The 19647-nt window shown below is 36.5% G+C and overlaps 1 protein-coding gene across 1 annotated transcript in view; it reads left to right on the top strand.

Annotated features, from left to right (window-relative positions):
* The window catches only part of LOC309709893 (uncharacterized protein), a 65261-nt gene that overhangs the window by 2939 nt on the left and 42675 nt on the right, over positions 1–19647 (top strand). The window contains 7 exon segments of the mRNA XM_082538831.1: positions 5724–5753; positions 12061–12160; positions 14493–14610; positions 15414–15537; positions 19042–19115; positions 19223–19280; positions 19546–19575. Of these exon segments, the coding sequence (XP_082394957.1) occupies positions 5724–5753; positions 12061–12160; positions 14493–14610; positions 15414–15537; positions 19042–19115; positions 19223–19280; positions 19546–19575 (534 nt within the window).

Here is a 19647-nt window from a genome sequence, read left to right as displayed (position 1 = left end):
GTTCACGTGGATGACACGATGCTGGAGGACTGGAGGTGCACAGATATTGTGTATGACATTGACATTGCTGATTGATTTAGTTACATGATATTTGTGGTTAATAAGATTTTCTTCGTTTCGAAGGCAGATGAAGAATCTGCAAGAGCTTATGCTTGGCTGTTAAAAGAACGCTTTGTGTGGTGCTCCACTTGAAATGGAAAACATTAATTGAAAAATGAGGACAAAGATGATCATTGAACTGTGGAGTCGCATACTTAAATGTTGAACATTAAAGCAATTACATTTGCAAATTGCAGGTGGGTTACATTATTTTAATGATTTTTGGATTCAGGTCAAGTCAGATTTGCCTGAGGGGCGTTCATTATCTGGACAGGAGGTAAAAGCCTCAATGCTTGTATTCTTGGTGTCAACAAGGATTATGAAAATGGTAGAAACCTCCAGAAAGAGGGAGGGATCTCTACTCCAGTCATGTATTGATTAAGTGTATAGAATAGAGCAACATCCTGATTTTCAATTGTGATTAAAAAATTATGCAGAGCAAGAAGCTGTAGCTTGCTCAGACCACCGACACATAGACCTAGAGACTAGTCAGCACCTGACTGGTTCGAGTAGTTGCTGGCAGTCACAGTAAAATTGATTGCCAAATCCCTGTTCATGCAGGCTTAAAGACTGGACAGTAACCAATAGATAAATACTATTCGCTAGTTACAAATGTGTATACAGTTTTTGCTTTGAAGGCAAAATGTCCCGGTTTTTAGTTTGTGTTTGACTCTTTCAAGTTTTACTACAGCTTAACAAGAGTTTGCAGACAAGTTTATGTCTTCAGTGCAAACTATGGGCAACCGTGGCAATCTGATGGCAACCAAAGCAGCCAAAAGGAGGCCTCTGGTACAGCATAGTCTTTGTGACCAATTTTGCCAGGAACCTTCAGCCACAGCTTGCAACTGGTTGAGGAATACACATTTTCTGAAAAAGCATACACATTTTCAAATATGAGCCAAGTCTGCTTGGCTCATATTTGTCTACAGCCGAGTCAGTTGCTGAGGACTTATGCTGAGATAATAATTATATAAAGGATGCAATGGAGAGATAAAAGTGACTGAACTGGAATCTAAGGGGTTGAGTATAGTAACCATCCGAGTAGAGGAATTATGAGAGAAAGACAGAGTGAGAGAGAGAGAGCTTAGAGATTGTGGGAGTAATCCCCTTGCCATCTGTTGCTCTCTCTCCTCTTATTACCAGCTCCAAGTGATCAGATCCAACAGTCGACACAAAGCGGAAGTACGCCACTGCTTTGACTCTGGTGTCATTTCCTGTTCCTACTTTCCTGGTTTGTGCCTGCCTGCATGTCCTGTTATTTGGTACATCAACATTTTCCTCTTTTCCTCACCCCTCTATGGATTGTAGAGCAGTCTGTGTATGTAGCAAGTGAAGTTGACTAAATCCTGCAGTGCTTTAAGAAACAGATTAACTGAACTGAATTTAAATGTCCAACCCCCAATTAAAAAATAGCTAAAAATAATTTCTGAACACTGATATTATTTGCTGTTCATTCGTGTTTATACAGAAGAAATAAAGTATAGATACTGTTTGCAGGGGGTTAAAGTCATTATTTGGCTTATGAACATCATGAGCTGCAACTTCAGAATTAGCACACATTTTTAGAAAATCTCTATCTATGAAGTCGTTTTTTTGTTTTTCTTTTAAATTATCATCTGGATAACACAGATTGCTACAAATCGCTAACAGTATACAGTTTGTTTGGTTTCTCAGAAAGCTGCAGGATTTTGTGATTTTTAGTCACATTATAGATGTTCGGAAAGCAAAATGGTTAAATAAAATTCAGCTATTAAAACTGTGAGCAATACACTAGACACCATCTTATGATGTTATCACACCAGCTGTGAAATCTAACATGTCAGTGGTCATGGACACAAATTGTCATGCTTTTGCAGGTTAAAGTACCTCAAAGGTCTGCTGTTTGAGGAAACATTTTTCATACTATAAGCACATATTATGTCCATTTAAAAGGGGAGGTATCACCATGGCGACCAAGGCAACAAAGCTTTAAAAGAAGTGGCAACCACTGTATCCCAAACCATGATCTTTTTTTTAAACGGTAACCCAGTTTTATGTTCCCTTACTTAAAAAATATGTTCTTTGTAATGTCTAACCCCAACCAAGTCACTGCAAATGTCTAAACTTAACCAAGCACTGCGTTTTGTTTTTTTATTAATAACATCATTAAAAGAATACAAATGTTGTGTGACAATCTATGGCTTGTATAAACTGAACACAAATCTCAAGATGATTTGCTCTACCAACAACCTCTGACCTTCAAATGCAGACTCTTATTGTGGTATTGTTTTCATCTCCATGGACAGGAATCACTACATAAGAGATGATTGATGAGAAGTTGTGTTGAGTGACCCAAAATAATGCTGAAAAATTAGTTTTCAGGAACAAAAATAAACATTACAATTTGTGTCCATAAATGTTAATCAATAAAATAGAGAACAACTTAGAGGTGACTATTTCGTGAAGTGTTGTGAAACTGTGTTGCATATGTACCATCTGCAATAGTCCAGCTGGTGTTAGTTTCAATTTATGAGGTAGTGTTTTGTGTCATCATGTCAAATTTGTAAACTGCTGGGGGAAAGCGCTTTACTTTGCTAAAGAGAAATGATACTGGATAGTACTGGGGTGGGGGATCTACTTTTATTGAGACATGCGACTGCATTAATATATTTGAAACAAAGTATGATCACAAGCAAGTAAAATTAACCAAAAAAGAAAAGAAACCAGTAGGTTTTGAAGAACAGTAGATAAAGATCAACTACACCCATCAAATTAAGCATGGACAGAAAACGATAAGGATCAGTTTCCACTGCAATCCCCCTCTCTCTGGTTTAATGACCTCCTGCTCTTTGGTCCACAGTTAAAATTAAGTGATGCAAATGAGAAAAGAAGGCCACAGCCAGCTCATTTGACTCAGTGGAAAAAAGAATCATACTGCTAGCTTCACTGAAGATTTCCACTGTTCCACAATGAGTTATGTAAAAGACAGGAAACACTGGGGGAGGACCAGTGGTCTTTTTTTTTCTTTTTCTTTTTTTTGCTTTCCATTGTTATCCTAGAAGTAAATTCGGTTAACTCTGTGTCTTTGATTTTTAGTCTTTCAGTTTACATTTGTGGCTGCATGTGTTAGGTTTGGTGCATTCCACTTCAACCTGCATTTTTATTCATTCTAATCGTTACTTCACTATTAGTTTTCTAATATGCAAATATTACTTTGCTGTATTTATATGCATATGGTTCTCTGTAATTAAGAGTAATTAAGAATGATCAATTATTAGAAGACCCGAAAACTTTATACTATTGTTTTAATGTGCACAGAAAAAAACAAGGGATGGTACATGAAAATATGAAAGCGTTATTTGTGCCTCCATCATCCCATTCTGGACATCTGGCAGCTCAGCCCTTAGAGGTTTAGTAGGTTATATGCCTGCACACATAACCCTGCCACTGCAATCACAACTAATCCTCTTCAAATCGCTTCACAATCCCATAAACATTATTGTAAAGATGCATTGAGGGGCTAAAGACGGCAGGTCGACTTATGAACCAAAATCGAGCAGCACGTGGTTCTTCACCATAAGTAATGTCTGGAGGTTTTTGGAAATGGCTGCTGTTATCAGACATTTTTGGTTTATTTTGTATCTTAATACCCATCTGCCTGAGTCCCATTTTTCCTTTGTTTTGTTTTTTTTGTTTGTTCACCAGCTGTTAAGATTTGTGATGCAGCTGTCAAGGCTTATGCTTCATGATTATGTAAAAGTTGCAATCCAATAAAAATGTATTTGTCACTGCTAATAAAACAGAGGTGCCAGTCTTTAGTATCCCATTTTTCATTGATTTAACTTTGAAGCGTTCTAACTAAAACGATAAGGTTTTTACAAATATATTTTACTATAACTGAACTGTTATGCATCCGGTTTATCAGTTATGAACTTAGCAAAACTATTAACTATGACACAATAATTTGAATGAAGCTGAAAAATATAAATAGTGTAAAGTTGATTTCTTCACATAGTTCTTCTGTTTTGATCAAACTGCACAAGAGTTCCTAAAACAAGATGATGTGTTTGTAGTCTTCATTTGTTGCACGTTGCACCAACTTATGACTTACTTGCAGTGTTGGGCAAGTTACTTTGAATAAGTGATTAATTATAGTTACTAGTTACTTCTTCAAAAATGTAACTGAGTTACAAGACTCTAAAAGTAATTAATTACTTGAAAAGTAACTATTGCGTTACTTGGCCATTTTTTGCTACTTTTGATTTTACCTCTCCATTTCGCCTTTAAAAACTATTTACTGCCTTGTTTGGTATCATTCTTTTCAGCACAATCTCATGTGTCTGAATTTACAGTTATGTTTTCACTCTGACATATTGTATTAACACAATTGATCTAAAATCAGACAAAAAACATAAAATCCGAGTAGAGAAAAATAAATTTTTTACTGTAACAACCACAAACATGTTTATTGAATCATATTTCATAACTTTAAATGCAAATATAAATTGTCAATTTTAAAATCATATGCACAAGTTTTGCAAACAACAAAGTTATTTGCAGCCATTTACCTTTTTTAAAATAACCATTTCAAACTATTTACATTACAATCAGCTGTTCCGCATTAAAGTAGATGCCACACAAATTATTTGTGCCACTCCCAAAAAATAATTTCTGTCCACTATAAAGGAGAACATCACAGCCTGATACCTGAAACACGCGTATATATTGTTTATCATGACTCTTGTTTTACGCGGCCTATCAACACAATTTAAAAACTGGTATATATCACCTTGTTGCTTTGTCATCTTGAAGTGGTCATGTGATTGGCTTACCACGACTACTTTACTCTTCCTCAGTGAAACAGCAGCACTCATGCGATTGTTTTGCCGCCTTAGCTCCAGGTGTTTTGCCAAAAAGTGATCGACTGCCAGAAAGTGATTGCCATCCGCGGGTGCGCGCGCAGCTGCCTCAAGCTGTAGGGCCCAGATCACTTACAGCTACTTCAGTGCAACTGATATAAGATGCGGTAAACCGAAGACAGGTTCAACCGTCTGAATGTTGAAAAATAGTAACGCGACCACGCCGCATTTTCTTGTTAGTAATGGTAACGGCGTTGTAACGATAGGAATAGTAATTAGTTAGATTACTCGTTACTGAAAAAAGTAACGCCGTTACTTGTAGCGTCGTTATTCTGTGTTTGTATTTTAGACTTGTCTTTTAAAAATAATTTTAAAAAACCAAACTCTTTTGATTCAACATTGTATTACCATCATTTGACTTACATTGGAGTAGTATATCGCTTTGCTACAGTACATAATTTACATATTGGAAGTTTTGTGGATGTTAATCAAATGTCAGATGTATTCATTAAAAACAATAAGTTTGAAATAATTTATTTAAATAATTTAAAATTCTATTTACACTGTGCTTTAAAACTGTGTTTTAGGTACATAAACACTGGAAAGGGTTAATTTTAGGTCTTTGGTAGGTGAGACCCCTCAGGGGCCTAAGATTTACCTATGTGTCAGTTTTAGTTACGTATTATAGTACGATGTTTATTCTTAAGCTAGTGCAAATTAAATTTATGTAATTGAGCTAATCTTTGTTTTTGTGTGTGTGTCTGTGTGTTTCTGTGCGCTGTGCAGTGAAGAAAGCCAAACTCCAGGGACCACCAGGTAAGAACTTTCTTTATTCACAAACTTTATTCCCATTCTCAGGCCATTTTACCTTACATTTTACTAATGTTCATTGTTCACAGCTGGTGAGAGATTTGTATGCTGTGAAACTTGTGGGATTTTTGATTATGTTTATTGGTGTTTGTTTGTTTGTTTGTTTGTTTGTTTGTTTGTAAAAACAAGAATGTCTGAACTCTCATCCATGTTGAACTGTAAATTAACTCAGTTATCCAGTTACCCAATGAGGATGTCCAGAATTCTACACATTTTGATCAAACCACCACTACTTCTGTGAGGTTGCTTTGTGTAGACTTTGTTAAAAATATGCCATGTGTACTAATTGTCTTATATAGGTTAATCTCTTAAATTCTGGCAAGTCACTACAGGCGCTAGGGTTGATTTTGTGTTACGCAATCCTGGGTCTTTCAGTGTCATGCCATGCAGGTGGACATAGATCAGTGTCCAAATCCCCAGACTCTCCAACTAGGCAAATCCCTCTGGTGTTCAGGCTCTTGTCTACCTTTACGCCCTGTGACATTTCTGGCAAGAGCAGAGAGGAGCACTAATATAAAGTCAACTTAGCTTTGAGTTTGCCATTGATATTTTACTCATTTGATGCCAAAATAACTTCTGTAAAGTTTTTTCTAACCCTTTTTGTAAAATTTCTGATCCCTTACAAAATGTGAATTCAAAAAGAAGTATTTTGTAAATCATTAACGTCCTAAAGTTAATAAAAAATGTAAAAAATTAATGGAGGGGTAGCATAAGAGTGGAAAAGTTGTTAATACTATATACCTGTGATACATCTCACAACTAGTTATGTTCATAAGCAACACATAATGGATGTGAATGGGTATCAGAAAAGCATTTCGAAAAAGGCTAAACCTTTTAGAAACAGAGAAAACTGGAAAAGTGTTCATTATTCTGCACAGGACAATAGTTCGGGGATTTGAGAATGACTCACTGTGACATTAAAATAACTTGGGATTTCATCATCAGTACATAATATCATTGAAAGATTCTAGGAAACAATACAGTATTAGTTTTTGGCTTTGTGTACAAGCCCAAAAATCATTACCGAGTGGCCATAATCTTCTGGTCCTCAGACACTGCTACAATTTATAAAAAGAAGTGATTATCTAGAGGAAGTAACTACATGGACTCGGGACCACTTCAGAAAACTTCTGTCAATTAATGCTATGGTGCATTCACAAATGTAGTTTAAAAACCATCAACAAGGAAGTAAAATATACAAATCAGATCCCAAAACACTCTGTCCCAGTACTGGTTTAAGATCCACTGAAAACTGTCATGTGGGTTGACCAGTCCAAGATTGAAATTCTTCCTTGAAATCTTGGACACTGTGCTTTCCAGGCTATTGATAATGGGGGACATCAGTGCACAGCTGAAAAGCTAGCATTTGCCTTTCAGACAGTGTCTTCACTTTCTAATGCTGTGAGTTCAGTTTTTCTAGCCAGCATCAAGTGACTGAAGTTGATGCTTTTTTAAGTTTTTTGTTGTATTGTCAGTTTTCAAAGGGCTTCGTAGCATTGAAACTTTAAAGGGATTGTAAGACTTTGTTTGGCTGTCTATGACCTCCTCCCTCTTCCGGGTCATACGACATGTGACACCTGTCTCAGAGCAAACATTAGGTGAATTTCACTTTAGCCAGGCATCTCTCTGAAACAAAATGTAAACACTAGTCACTTTTGTTGTTGGTGGGGTTTTTTTAGAGGGCAAAGATGGAAACGAAGGCCTGCGAGAGAGTTCTTAGCTAAGAAACAAAAATAACCAAATAATAAGTTTAGCATTTTCATGTGTTTAAAGATGTCCCTTGTAATGTGTTATGGTGTTAAAGATTTTGTCAAAAAAGTGTATCAAGAGTAGCTTTTAAAAAATGTCATCAAAGTAAAATTTCCAACTAATCTAAATGAGCTGTTTTCCTTACGACTTATGAAGTGATATCAGCTCAATAAACTGATGTGTGAGCTTATGAGTAAAGGTGTTTTAGAAAACAGACTTTGAAAATATACAAATAATGAACTAATGTATTTTATTTTATTTTTTTCAGCAAATTTGGTTAAACATAGCCAATGCTGTTTTGCTGTCCTACTTTTTTGGCACCGTAAAGTGTGGCCATGATCCAATGAGCATGAAATATTTTGATATGCTGCAAATGCAATGGTTTGTGCTTCAAAACTGCATACCATGATGTGTTGAGCTGCAAATTGTAAGATCAGATTTCTGCATTTTTTTTATGATTATTGCACCATTTTACTTTGCATTTTTGTGTGAATAGCAATAAGGGATAGATTCTGAAAGAACATATTACTTACCAGTTTTCTTACCTCATGATAATTGTACTTGCATAGGGTGACATGTGACTTATTGGAAGAGGCCTCAAAGTTTACATAAGGCTGGCCTGGGATTGATGTTTGTATTGTGTCTACACCACACCTGTGCTTGGATGGCTTTTAGGCCTTATTTTGGCACATATACACAAAGAGTTTTGAGAGAATACTGTAAAACAGAAGGTGACGTTGTTTGAACTAGTTAGCAGTCTATCTGTCTATCCACTGATTTGCAGATAATAGCTGTGTGCTGCTAGATGTGTGCTTGCAGAGTCTCTGGTTGGAATAAAATGGGGAATATATCATTTTAATCACAAGCTTCTCTTTTAACTAAGTAAAAAATAGACTTCCAGGTAATATAATTGCTTGAGAACACTATTTTTGCAAAACTAACTTACACATGAAGATATTCAAGCAATGGTAGGAAAGTCCTCTGATAAATGTATGTTTTGTGTTGCATGCAATATTGATAAGTGGCCTGATGTTGAAATGCCAGTCTTCCAGCTGCCTGCATTTTCCTGACTAATTTATTACTAAGAAAACTCATCACTAATCAATAATGAATGAAGACGTTTGACTGAGGGTTTACGGTGATTCTCAGAACATCACATGATCATTCGATTTTTTGCTGCTTAAGAGCACATTGACTGGTGTGCCTTCACTGTTTTACTGTGTGTGTGTGTGTGTGTGTGTGTGTGTGTGTGTGTGTGTGTGTGTGTGTGTGTGTGTGTGTGTGTGTGTGTGTGTGTGCGCACACATAAGCATGTTTACATTTGCACCAACATGGTCAACAGATCATGTTTCTTTACATGTAAGCAACAGTTTGGGTTAGGCAACTTGACTCAATCAACACTGCACTTTCTTTCTGCAATGGGCCTACAGAATGCATAATCTTATGCATTAATCTTATTAAAAATTTAATTATTTTACAGTATCTGGAAATTCTCATTAAATGTGCACACTGATGGTTAAAACTGGTGTAAAGATTCTTGAGGCAGACACTGATTTTAAGATTTTAAAATCAGTGATTTTAAGAAGATTTTTAGAATTGGATAAATATAACTGTCTCATAAACACATTGAAAAACAAGCAAACTTGATATGAAACTGTCTTAAGCAGTATATTTGGCTAGTGACTAATGTGTCTTTTCTTTACTGCACTTCCCATGTCTTAATAGCCTGTAAGTATATATAAGACATATATTTGCAATAATTTAAAGATGATTTATCCAACTATTGTGCTGAGATTACTGTAGAGATATCCATAATTTCTTTTTAAATAATTGCATATTGACTGAAATGTTGGTTTTCATTAGATCTTTGTGATCCTCATACTACACAGTAACCATATAAAACATATCTCTCATGTAGGGTAAGGCACTGATGTGCAGGTGGATACCTTGCTTCTGAATACAATAAAGATCTCTAATGGAGTTAGCAAGAAAAAAAAGGGCAAAAAAACACTTTTCAGCATACTGGATTTTGAAATCTGTGTGGAGTTAAATCTATATTTACCAAGTTGCTTGTCATAACAAGTTACAAAGAAAGACATTGTAGACATAAAATGTGACCACTTAGGAAACGTACCTTCGGTTTTATCTTGAGCATTTGTGTTTGCTAAACTCATATAGCAGTTATAGCCCAGTTATTGCCTAGCAGATTTGACCGGTGACAAATAAGTTTGTCTTTTCTTTATTGCACTTCCCATTACTTACGTACGTACTTATGCTTACATGCACTATCATATATTTGCACTAAGCTAATTATTACATGTGTATGATGTGTTTTATAATAGTGGTATTTTGACTGAAATTTCAGTTTTCATTTAATGTTTGTTGTCCTCAAACTATACAATACAAACATAAGACTAGTCTGTTATATTGGTGAGACATTGCTATGCAGGTGGATACTTTTTTTCCCTCTTTTTTCCCTCCAGTCAGTTATTACTTCTTCCTCCTCAACGGTGTCAGCCGTATCAAGGAAAACGCCTGGTGTAAAGGTCCGGCAACCACTAAGTGGCTCTTATCTAATCCATACATCCTCTTGCCTTATCTCGTCTCTGCTATTCATGGGAGCTGGCCCAAGTGTGGCACAAGGCATGGAATATCTAATTAGGGAAAAGCTTCAGCATCCCCGAGGCAACTTTAATACTGTGTGTGTTCTGTTGCTACTGTTTTCACAGGACACTAATTAGGTCTGTGTCCTGTCAGTCCTGGTTCGCGGTCTCAGTGTCACTTCAGGGATTCTGCGCTTTCAGTGCACTGTTTCAGTGTGCAGTCTTAAGTATCTATTTATGTTCTGTGTCAGTTGTATGAATCCACCTGTGTCAACTGCTGGCAGTCCTATTATGCCAAGGAGTTGATTTTACTTATCTGGCTGCTATGTTAAATGCTAGTGTAGGGTAAATGTTTCAGTTTGTTGCTGGAGGAACCAGGGTAATCTTTGTTTAGTGTGGTCATGTGACTGGTCTATACAGGAACAGCTGATCTCTTGCTTTTGTTTCCCATAGACCAAAGAGGGTGATTTGTGTGTGTTTGTACTGCCTGCTTGCACTGTTGGCTGTCCATATCAGGGAGCCACCATTCAGAAAATCAGAAACTCAGAACCATAAACGTGCTGTCAGTTTATGGAAAACATAGTCATATTAATATAGTTGTATATTTTTTTGCTAAAAACTTCAAGATGATATCCATCCAGCCGTATGTTGTTAAATTTTAATATAATTTTCTGCTTGATAGTCTTGTCATTTTGTTGGCGTGAGCATTTATACCTTGCTACTTGTGCTACTCTAATTGACGTGAGGAAACATTGTTTATACGAAGGTGTCCTTTTAATATCTTGAATCAGATGATTGTGAGCTATTCCCTGAGTAGTATTCCATGACATATGATAAAGTATATTTTATTTATCAGTCAGAAACAGACATCCTTTTTCCTTTCCCTTTCAGTCCTCCTCCCACTCAGCTTTTGTGTCCATGTGGGGGGATTGAGTTGTAGCGAGGACCACCAGTTGTGCAGGACTGGTAACTACATGAGGAAAAATGAGCACATCAACAGGCACGTGTTGATGCCCCCAACCCCACAGTAGGAAATGAAAAGCTGGTAGTTTTAGCACGGGTTGCCTAATCCCTCATCCATCCACCCTCTCCTTCAGCACTGACCGCTGAAGCATACAGTTGTTGAGAATCGGCTGTCCAGCACTACTGGCGGAAGGAAGTTGACTGAGATAACTGGGTGTGAAAGTTGTATACACGCACACAGACATTTGAGTCAATGTTTCAGTGGTTTTCACAGGCAGTAGACTCCTAGCAGGGCTCAATTTTTGTGTATAGGTCACACAGTCAACAGTTGCGTCAAATGTTAAAAATGCAACTAAACCAACTATATTCTATGTATTGATGATATTAGGGCTGACAGAGACCTTTTCTGTAATAGTAACAGGTCAGTAGTGACTTCAGCTTTATTACATCATGAGCAGGCATGCTTCCTTTACAACGTGTATTTTTTAGAGGACAAGGGTATTTTAAAAAACAGCTGCACTTCATAGTGGACTAGAGACGTACCATGTATTTGTACATCCTGTAGTACTATGTGCTGTGAGGGTTTGGCTCTCATTGGAGATTAACAGTGTTGATTTGCTGGCCTGGGTTTGGCTTGATATAGTCGGGGGAGGAGACTTATCTGCTTTTACTCTCACTGATAGTCCTGATGTCTTTTATTTTCCTCCTACAGAAAACAGAGGTAGACCTGGCATGGTAGTTCAAACATCACCTCTGTTGTTCTATCCAATAGTAGACTGTCCAGAGTCTTACTATGCTATGTGTCTTCATTACTGCTTAATGAATCCCATATATTCCTGTTAACTCATGCGTAACGCTCGCTCTCCTCCATATGCTTTCAATGCATTGCTGCCTCCTCATTATAATTAAATCGTAATCTGCCTTTTCCTCTGTTTCAGATAAGTTCAACACCTATGTGACGCTGAAAGTGCAAAATGTTAAAAGCACAACTATCACTGTGCGTGGGGACCAGCCCTGCTGGGAGCAAGATTTCATGTTGTAAGTCAATCTGAAATACAGAAGCAAATACAGAAACACACCATTTATCATGGGGAACAAAATCAAACATTAATACATAAAAAACCACACACTCTGCAACTCTGTGATAGAAACAACACATCCACAATTTTATCTCTCCAAGCTACTCATCCGAATGCTTAAACGCTACAGTTTTTCATCTACTCCATTCAGTTTAAGACAATATATCGTAAAACAGCTGTTGGTCATTTCCTCCTTATAATTTATTGATTTAATTTCCCCATTTTCTTTTCCCAGTGAAATGTATGTATGGTGACACAAAAGGCAACACTTTGTTGCATGCGCACCATTGTTTGTCTTTTGTGAACTCCCTCTTTTGGGACAGTGTTTGTTTTTCCAGGTCCCCTTCCTCCAACTGTCCATTCATGCTTTGTCACTAGGTGTAATTCCAGGTTATTCATCAGGCTTTCCAGCAAATTCTGAGCACCATCTGTTACAGCGACCCAGCTTAAATTTAAGCAGAAAATGGGAACTTTACAATTTCAAACTTTGTATCTTAGTACCTACCATGCAATTATTTTTTTTTAGGATTTTTATGTTACATTTGAAATATATTGTCTAAAAACATCATCTGAACAAAACAAATGAGTAAGTAGTGGTTGTCTCAGTTTTGGAAATTAATAACTGCAATTGTTTATTCAGTTGCACCTTCTCTTAATTTAACAAGTCATAAATTTTTTTTTACATTTTCTTATGTTTTGTTTTTTGTTTTTGTTTTTTTGGCCTTTTAGCACCTGACTATCAGATTTGTTAAGGTCAGTAACATTACTCCATATAGGCTATGGGCCTGCATGCGCCAAGACAATAGCCCATGAAATATAAAATGACACCATCACTAGTCTAAACTTTGATAAAAGGCAGATTAAATGTGTTTTTGTGTTGTTTATGCCAAATTCTGACCCTGCAGCATTTTTCCAATTTTCCACTGTACAGTTTCGCTGAGTCTGTGCAAATTTGAGCTTCAGTTTCCTGTTATCAGCTGACAAAAGTGGCATCAAAAGTGGTCTTCTACTGCTGTAGGTCATCTGTTCCTAGGTTCAGTGTTTGGCCTTTTTTAACCTTCCCATCAACTCAGCGCAGCCCATTATCCTCTGACCTCCGGCATCAAAAAAGCATTTTCACCAAGAGAACAGCCACTCACTGGATATCTTCTCTTATTTTTTTGGACCATTCTCTGTAAGCTCTAGAGATTGTTATGCAAGAAAATCTCAGTAGATCAGCAGTTTGTGGACAGTAAAAATCACACCACGTTCAGTGTCACTTTTTATAATGCAATATTTATTTGCTTTTAGAACAAAGGGAAACTGTCTTATACAGCACACCACAAACATACAATATATTTGGTTTCCCGAGAACATTACCCCAAACCCTAAGTCCCTTTGTGACTGACTGATTAGAAGTTTACTTTAATGAGCAGTCAAGGAATTGTACCTAATAAGTAGCCGGTGAATGTGTATTCATATAAGGAAAAACAGTCCTGTACGAATTTAAATTGAATTAGGTTGGACTACATGGTTGTAAATCAGTCTACACAAAGTGGTTGGAAAGTGATTTAAAGAAATAAACGATGATGCTTGTATTTGTATTTGAAAATACATTGCAATTTATCAGCAATTTTGGCTTTACCACTTTATTTTGCATGTTTAAAAAAGACATGGATAATGCAAAACGTTAAAATAAAAGGTGGCACAACTGGAAAGATAATCTAAACAGCAACATGAACAACAATAAATCTCCCGGTTAAAAATAGCCCCAGTTAAATACCTTGCTATATGTATTTATTCTCTTTTTCAATGAGCAAATGATTTAGGAGGCCTTTATCTCTGCACCTGAGCTCTCTGGACCCCACCACCCTCACCCCCACCCTTGCTCTTTTTTTAATTATCTTTTCTCTGATCTTGTTTTTGTTTGGTCCGTCAGTAGTTGTAAAGTGGCACAGATGAGAATATGCAAATGCCCTTGGTGTGTGGCTGCTTTTAAAATTCATGTGCCATTTTAATACTGTCATCAAGCTGTTTTTGAGCCCTTTGAATAGCATGTTGAATGACAAAACAAGGCTGGAAATGATTATGACAGCTAATACAGGACAAAATGAGGAAGTAGCTTTTGTAGCTAAAGCAATAGTAGCTCCTGATAGCAATCCTTTAGAAATTTCTGGTTTAATTTTTGCTTTTGTTTTTTTCCATTTTAAAAATTTCTTATAACGAAGTTACATTACAACACAGTTATTGTTTCATTCTTTTATTCAGTGACATTTTATCATCATCATCATTTGTTACTTGAATTTGCACAGTGAGATCAACCGGCTGGACCTCGGCCTCATTGTTGAGGTGTGGAACAAAGGTCTCATCTGGGACACCATGGTGGGGACTGCATGGATTCCATTAAAAAGTATCCGACAATCAGAGGAGGTCAGAACTTACACCCACACAAAAGTCAAGTACAAGTGAATTTTAGTCCAAACGTTTGAGGTGGAAAAAAGCCACTTGAAATCCATCCATTAGAAGTAACAAGATACAGCATTTAACTTCATCAATCAATAGATGTTAAATTAGTAAAATTAACAAAAGACAAAACAAAAGTTTGTACCTTTACATAAATATTGCTCAGTCTTTCTGCATTTTTCCCTAGAAAGAGATATGTAAGTAATTCCAGTTGGCACATCAAAGATGTGAAATGATGATCTCATAAAAGGGACGCTTTGAATTTTTAGTCGTACTAAAAATTCAAATGCTACAATAAGTAAATGCAGACACCTGTGTGTTGGCTATATTCTGTTCATAAATACTGGATTCCTAAACCTAAGGTAAAGTAATATAGAAATTTCAAGTATAAAGGCAGTTTCAAATAAAATAAACATTTGAAAATGATGAATATGTTAAATATGTTACACAATGATTACAGTTACAGGATGATTGGAAATCAAAAAGTTAAAAATATATTTTTTTACATACAAAAAAGTAGTTTATACAAAAATGTTTCTTGTTTGACCCACATAATACTAAGAAAATGAACTTTGAATTTTTCACTAGATTGAACATACTTCATTATAAATGCTGCTTGGCTTCACTATTTGAGCTACAAATAGTAAAAACGCAGGCAATAAAACTGCCTTAAATACATATTAAAAGAATGAGTGGCATAGCATAAACTGAAGAATACATGCAAAGGCATTGTCTGTGTAAATAAATGAATGTGTTTAATTTCATTTCAGGAGGGCTCAGGTGAATGGCTTTTCCTGGATGCAGAGGTCCTGATGAAAGCTGATGAGATATATGGCACGAAGAATCCGACGCCTCATCGAGTCCTGTTGGATACTCGTTTCGAACTGCCTTTTGGTGAGATTAAAGCTGAAACCATTTTAGCTGCACAATAGACTTCCAGAGTCTAAGACATACAGTTGTTCAGTTGATTGAACCACACTTGTAAATACCGTTAAAGCTCTTATGTAAGATGTTTTGTAATAGATACATTAGTGATTCTGGTTGCCTTAAGGTGAATCAAACCTTGATCTGGAGAGTTACTCAAAGGTCACAAATGTTTCCTGCTGAAATGTCAGGAACCAAAAAAAAAAGTGTCGAGCCTGGAGCAGTGTGTAACATCATAGCCTGGTATCCACTGGTCTTGTGCAGACATACGGTACCTAGTAGTAATTTCTTTTGAACAGAAAATCTAATGGCTAAACAGTTGAGTCCACAATTGTTGAACGAAGATTCATAATTTTTGCATAGTTTTGCACCACTACAGTGGATTTTAAATCAAATAATCATTGAATTTAAGACTTTCAACATTAACTCAATGATATTTACAAAAAAAAAAAAATGAACTGTTTAGGAATCACATTAATTTTTAAATAAAGTCCCCTATTTTCAGAACAACCTGGTTTACACAAGATAAATATAAGGTCACATCATAACATTCTCCCTTTGTGCGGAGCCAAGCAGGATTTTATGGCTAGAAGCAGTCCAGATATTTGTCTTAGATATTTGCCTGACGGTGTAACATCCCGTATCTGGTGCCTTTGAGAATGAGACGCCTGTTTCTGTCCTGCATAAGCTGAGGTCACTAATTCAACAATAGCAGACCTTCCTTTATTAATTTAGGTTCCGTAAATATAATTTTGTCTTTGCCAGGTTGTCCTGTTGTGGTCAACAGGATTTAGGAACCATTAGAAATATCCAAAAGCATTTCTAACATGAGAAAGAGGAATATATGACTCTGAGTTTGGGTCCATTTGCCACTTAATCAGTGTTTTCTAGAATGATGCATGTCAGAATATGAATACAGATTTCATTAAAGGTGCATTTATTTATTTGGCTACATAGGGGCAGAAAATCTGGTAGAGTGGTAGATCACAGACTGTGTGTAAAAAGATAGACAGCCACTATAATTCCAGCTACTGATTTCTGGACTAGCCAGAGGTTGACAAGAGTATTAAGTTCTTAGAATCGGTTGATGCTGATAATGTTGGAATTTCCCTTACCTTTATTTGCTCTCAAAGGTACCAACACAACAAGGTCCACATCAGTTTACACACATACTGGATTAAAAATCAGTGGCACCAGGTCTTATGTCTTAAGAAATGTAGAAAATTTGGTTCGAATCACTGTCAGTATGTTTAAAAAACCGATTTCCCGATTCAAATCGATTTTAGTTTGAATAATCTTGCTGTTTTGCTTCCACCACAATAAGATCACACTTCCTGCACAGCTCTTTCTCTCTCTCTCTCTCTCTCTCAGTGTACTTCAAGAACAGTTTCCCATGTCAAATCTGTGTTTTAGATCTCTGCATTATTCGCTTGCTTAGTACGCACCAGTCTACCGTTGTGTTCAGCACTGTCGCCATCACTGCTTTTCTTTTTCTTTTCTTTTTTTCCAAAAATGACCTCTGACAAGAAAGCCTCATTTCTGCTGTTCAATATCAAAGAAATTTAAACCTTTACAAATTATGCCAAATTGCAAAACGCTTAGCTGTGTCTCTAATAAAAACCTTTGTAACTTCGCTCTGCTTCACCTCAGCAGCATCAGGTCATGTTCATATGTTGATTTATGGTTTTCTTCAGTTTTTGATCTACTGTAGAATATTTTTAAGGTGGTTATCTGCTATAAAAAGCCAGGCCAGGAAAATCTCCTTCACGTTTTTCTGCATTTTATCCTCAGTTACTTTGACACAAAGGAATCTCCTGTGATGATTAAACCTCTAATGAAGTCTCACAAGTTTCAGCTTTGTTTTTATACATAGATGTAAATTATGGATATGTACTGATAATTGATCAGAATTATAATACTTCCAATTGTCTGAGTCAAAACCGAATCGAATTGGGACTTTGTGAATCGTAACTTAATCGATTATAAAAATCAAAATCGATACCCCGCCCTAGTCAGTATGTCCAGGGGATATCAGGAAAGAGCTGGAACAGTGAGTGTCTGCAGCCATCTATAATCTGTAATTTTTGAAGCTACATCTCAGGCAGTGATATTGGAGATCTGTTGTAAAGTGATGAAATTTTACATTCAGAAAAGGGTGATCAGATATTGATTCACTGTATAATAACATCTGGAAAGAATCTAATTGGTAGTGGCTTTGTTTTATAGCATTAAAATGATCCCAAACACACTGGCAGGGCAGTTAAAGCATAGCTGGGTAAAAAAAAAAAAAAAAAAAAAAGAACACTATAGAATGCTAGTCAGGGATCAACATTATTGAAGAGGTATGGGATCAAAGAACTGTCCAAAAAGCTACCATCATCCAAAGAAGAGCTTTAGATGTCCTTCAGGATGTCTGGGGAACAATTCCTGAACTCTACTTAAAGAAAGTACAAGAAAGATTGCCTAAGAAAGTCCAGGCTGTGTAAAAGGATAAAGGTAGTCAAGACAATATTGACTTTTAAGCTCATTACATTTAGAAACTGTTTCTGTCTTGTATACTGTATTTCATTTATGTTTCCACATATTTCAATAAATGGTTGCACCTTTATATAATTTTTCTCAGCAAAATGAGGAAATGAGGTTTGACTCAAGACTACAATACTGTAGATGAAATATGAACTGTAGTTCAGCTTGGTGTTTGCGGTCATCTATAAATAAAGACTAAATATCCTGACATTTGGTGCTTGCTAGGAATCAAAAACAGCTGAATTTACCTGATATTGGCACGTTTTTCAATATTAAAGTTTGATTCACATTTAAAAGTATTAGTTAATTAGTTATTGTATGGTGAAGTGTCCTTTGTGCTCCCACCACCTTTTTGTACTTGACCACTACACTGTTTTAGTACTACACTGCATGTAATGCTTAAGCCTTGTGATCAAAAGGCGTCAGAGTTGAAGCAGAGTGTCCACTGTGTGGGAGAGAGCCTCTTCCTCTGTATTAAGAGGAGCCCTTTTAAGGTTGCAGGAGCCCATCATGACTCTGCGCTTCCAAAGCCATTCATTAAAGCCGTGGGTTTGTGGTGTCTTTGAAGCCCTAGCCTTTGTGTTGTGTGTGGCCTTTAATGTGCATCTGTCTACAGTGCAGTGCAGATCCCCCTTTCAAGTACGACTAGTCTACCAGACATCATATCAAACAGTAAATGTAGAGTAATTATTTTGTATTTTTCACTTAAAAGGTATCTTTTGATTTTTTGTGTATTTGAAATTTAATGTTGTATTATAATTTTTCAGGAAACCTGTAACTTGCCACACTGTACACTTGACATTTATTTTGTATGTTTCTGCTAACTTACTATTTTCTTCATTTCCAAACAGCTCATAAAAAATTGAACAGACATAAAATGTATTATGACAGCATACTGGGAAATGAAGCTTGAAGTTTATAGTTGCTGCATGCATATTTTTGTACCAGATATCCCGGATGATGAGGCACAGTATTGGACTGGCAAACTGGAGCGCATCAACAGAATGGGAATCCATGATGAGGTAAAATACAGTTTTTACCAGAAAGTTTTAATATAAAATGAAGTTTATTATTCCAGTCAATAAAGAATGCTATTATATGCACATTTTACACTCTCTGTCCTCTCTAGTACTCTCTTCAGGAAGATGTTCAGAGTCACCCATTGCCATTTGCGGCTTCCCAGTGCTGTGAGTACCTGAATGTGTTGTACTTTTAACCTCTAGATGGAGCCAGTTTTCTATCTTTCTGGATCTCAGACTCATTCGTCTTGTTACTTCTATTTTATTCTTTTTCTTTTAAATCTCTTGTGACAATTTATGTGTTTGTTTGCCACTTATGGGGCTCCCTCATTGTCCAATTATTACAACACAGGAGCACTTAAGTCTTCTTTGTTTACACAATCCCCGACTCCTCTGACTTGCCTCTCACTTGTTACATCTGCACTTTTACCAGGCAACTATTTCGGATGGGCTGATTCACTGAGTATGTAACACACTTTGATGAAATTCTCCCCCTTGGCCAATCCTCATTCCCCTTCTGCATGTCATAAAGCCC

The sequence above is a fragment of the Aulonocara stuartgranti genome (genome assembly GCF_965226115.1).
Source record: "Aulonocara stuartgranti genome assembly, chromosome: 7".
Classification (NCBI taxonomy): Eukaryota; Metazoa; Chordata; class Actinopteri; order Cichliformes; family Cichlidae; genus Aulonocara; species Aulonocara stuartgranti.
This window is presented reverse-complemented; position numbering and strand designations above follow the sequence as displayed.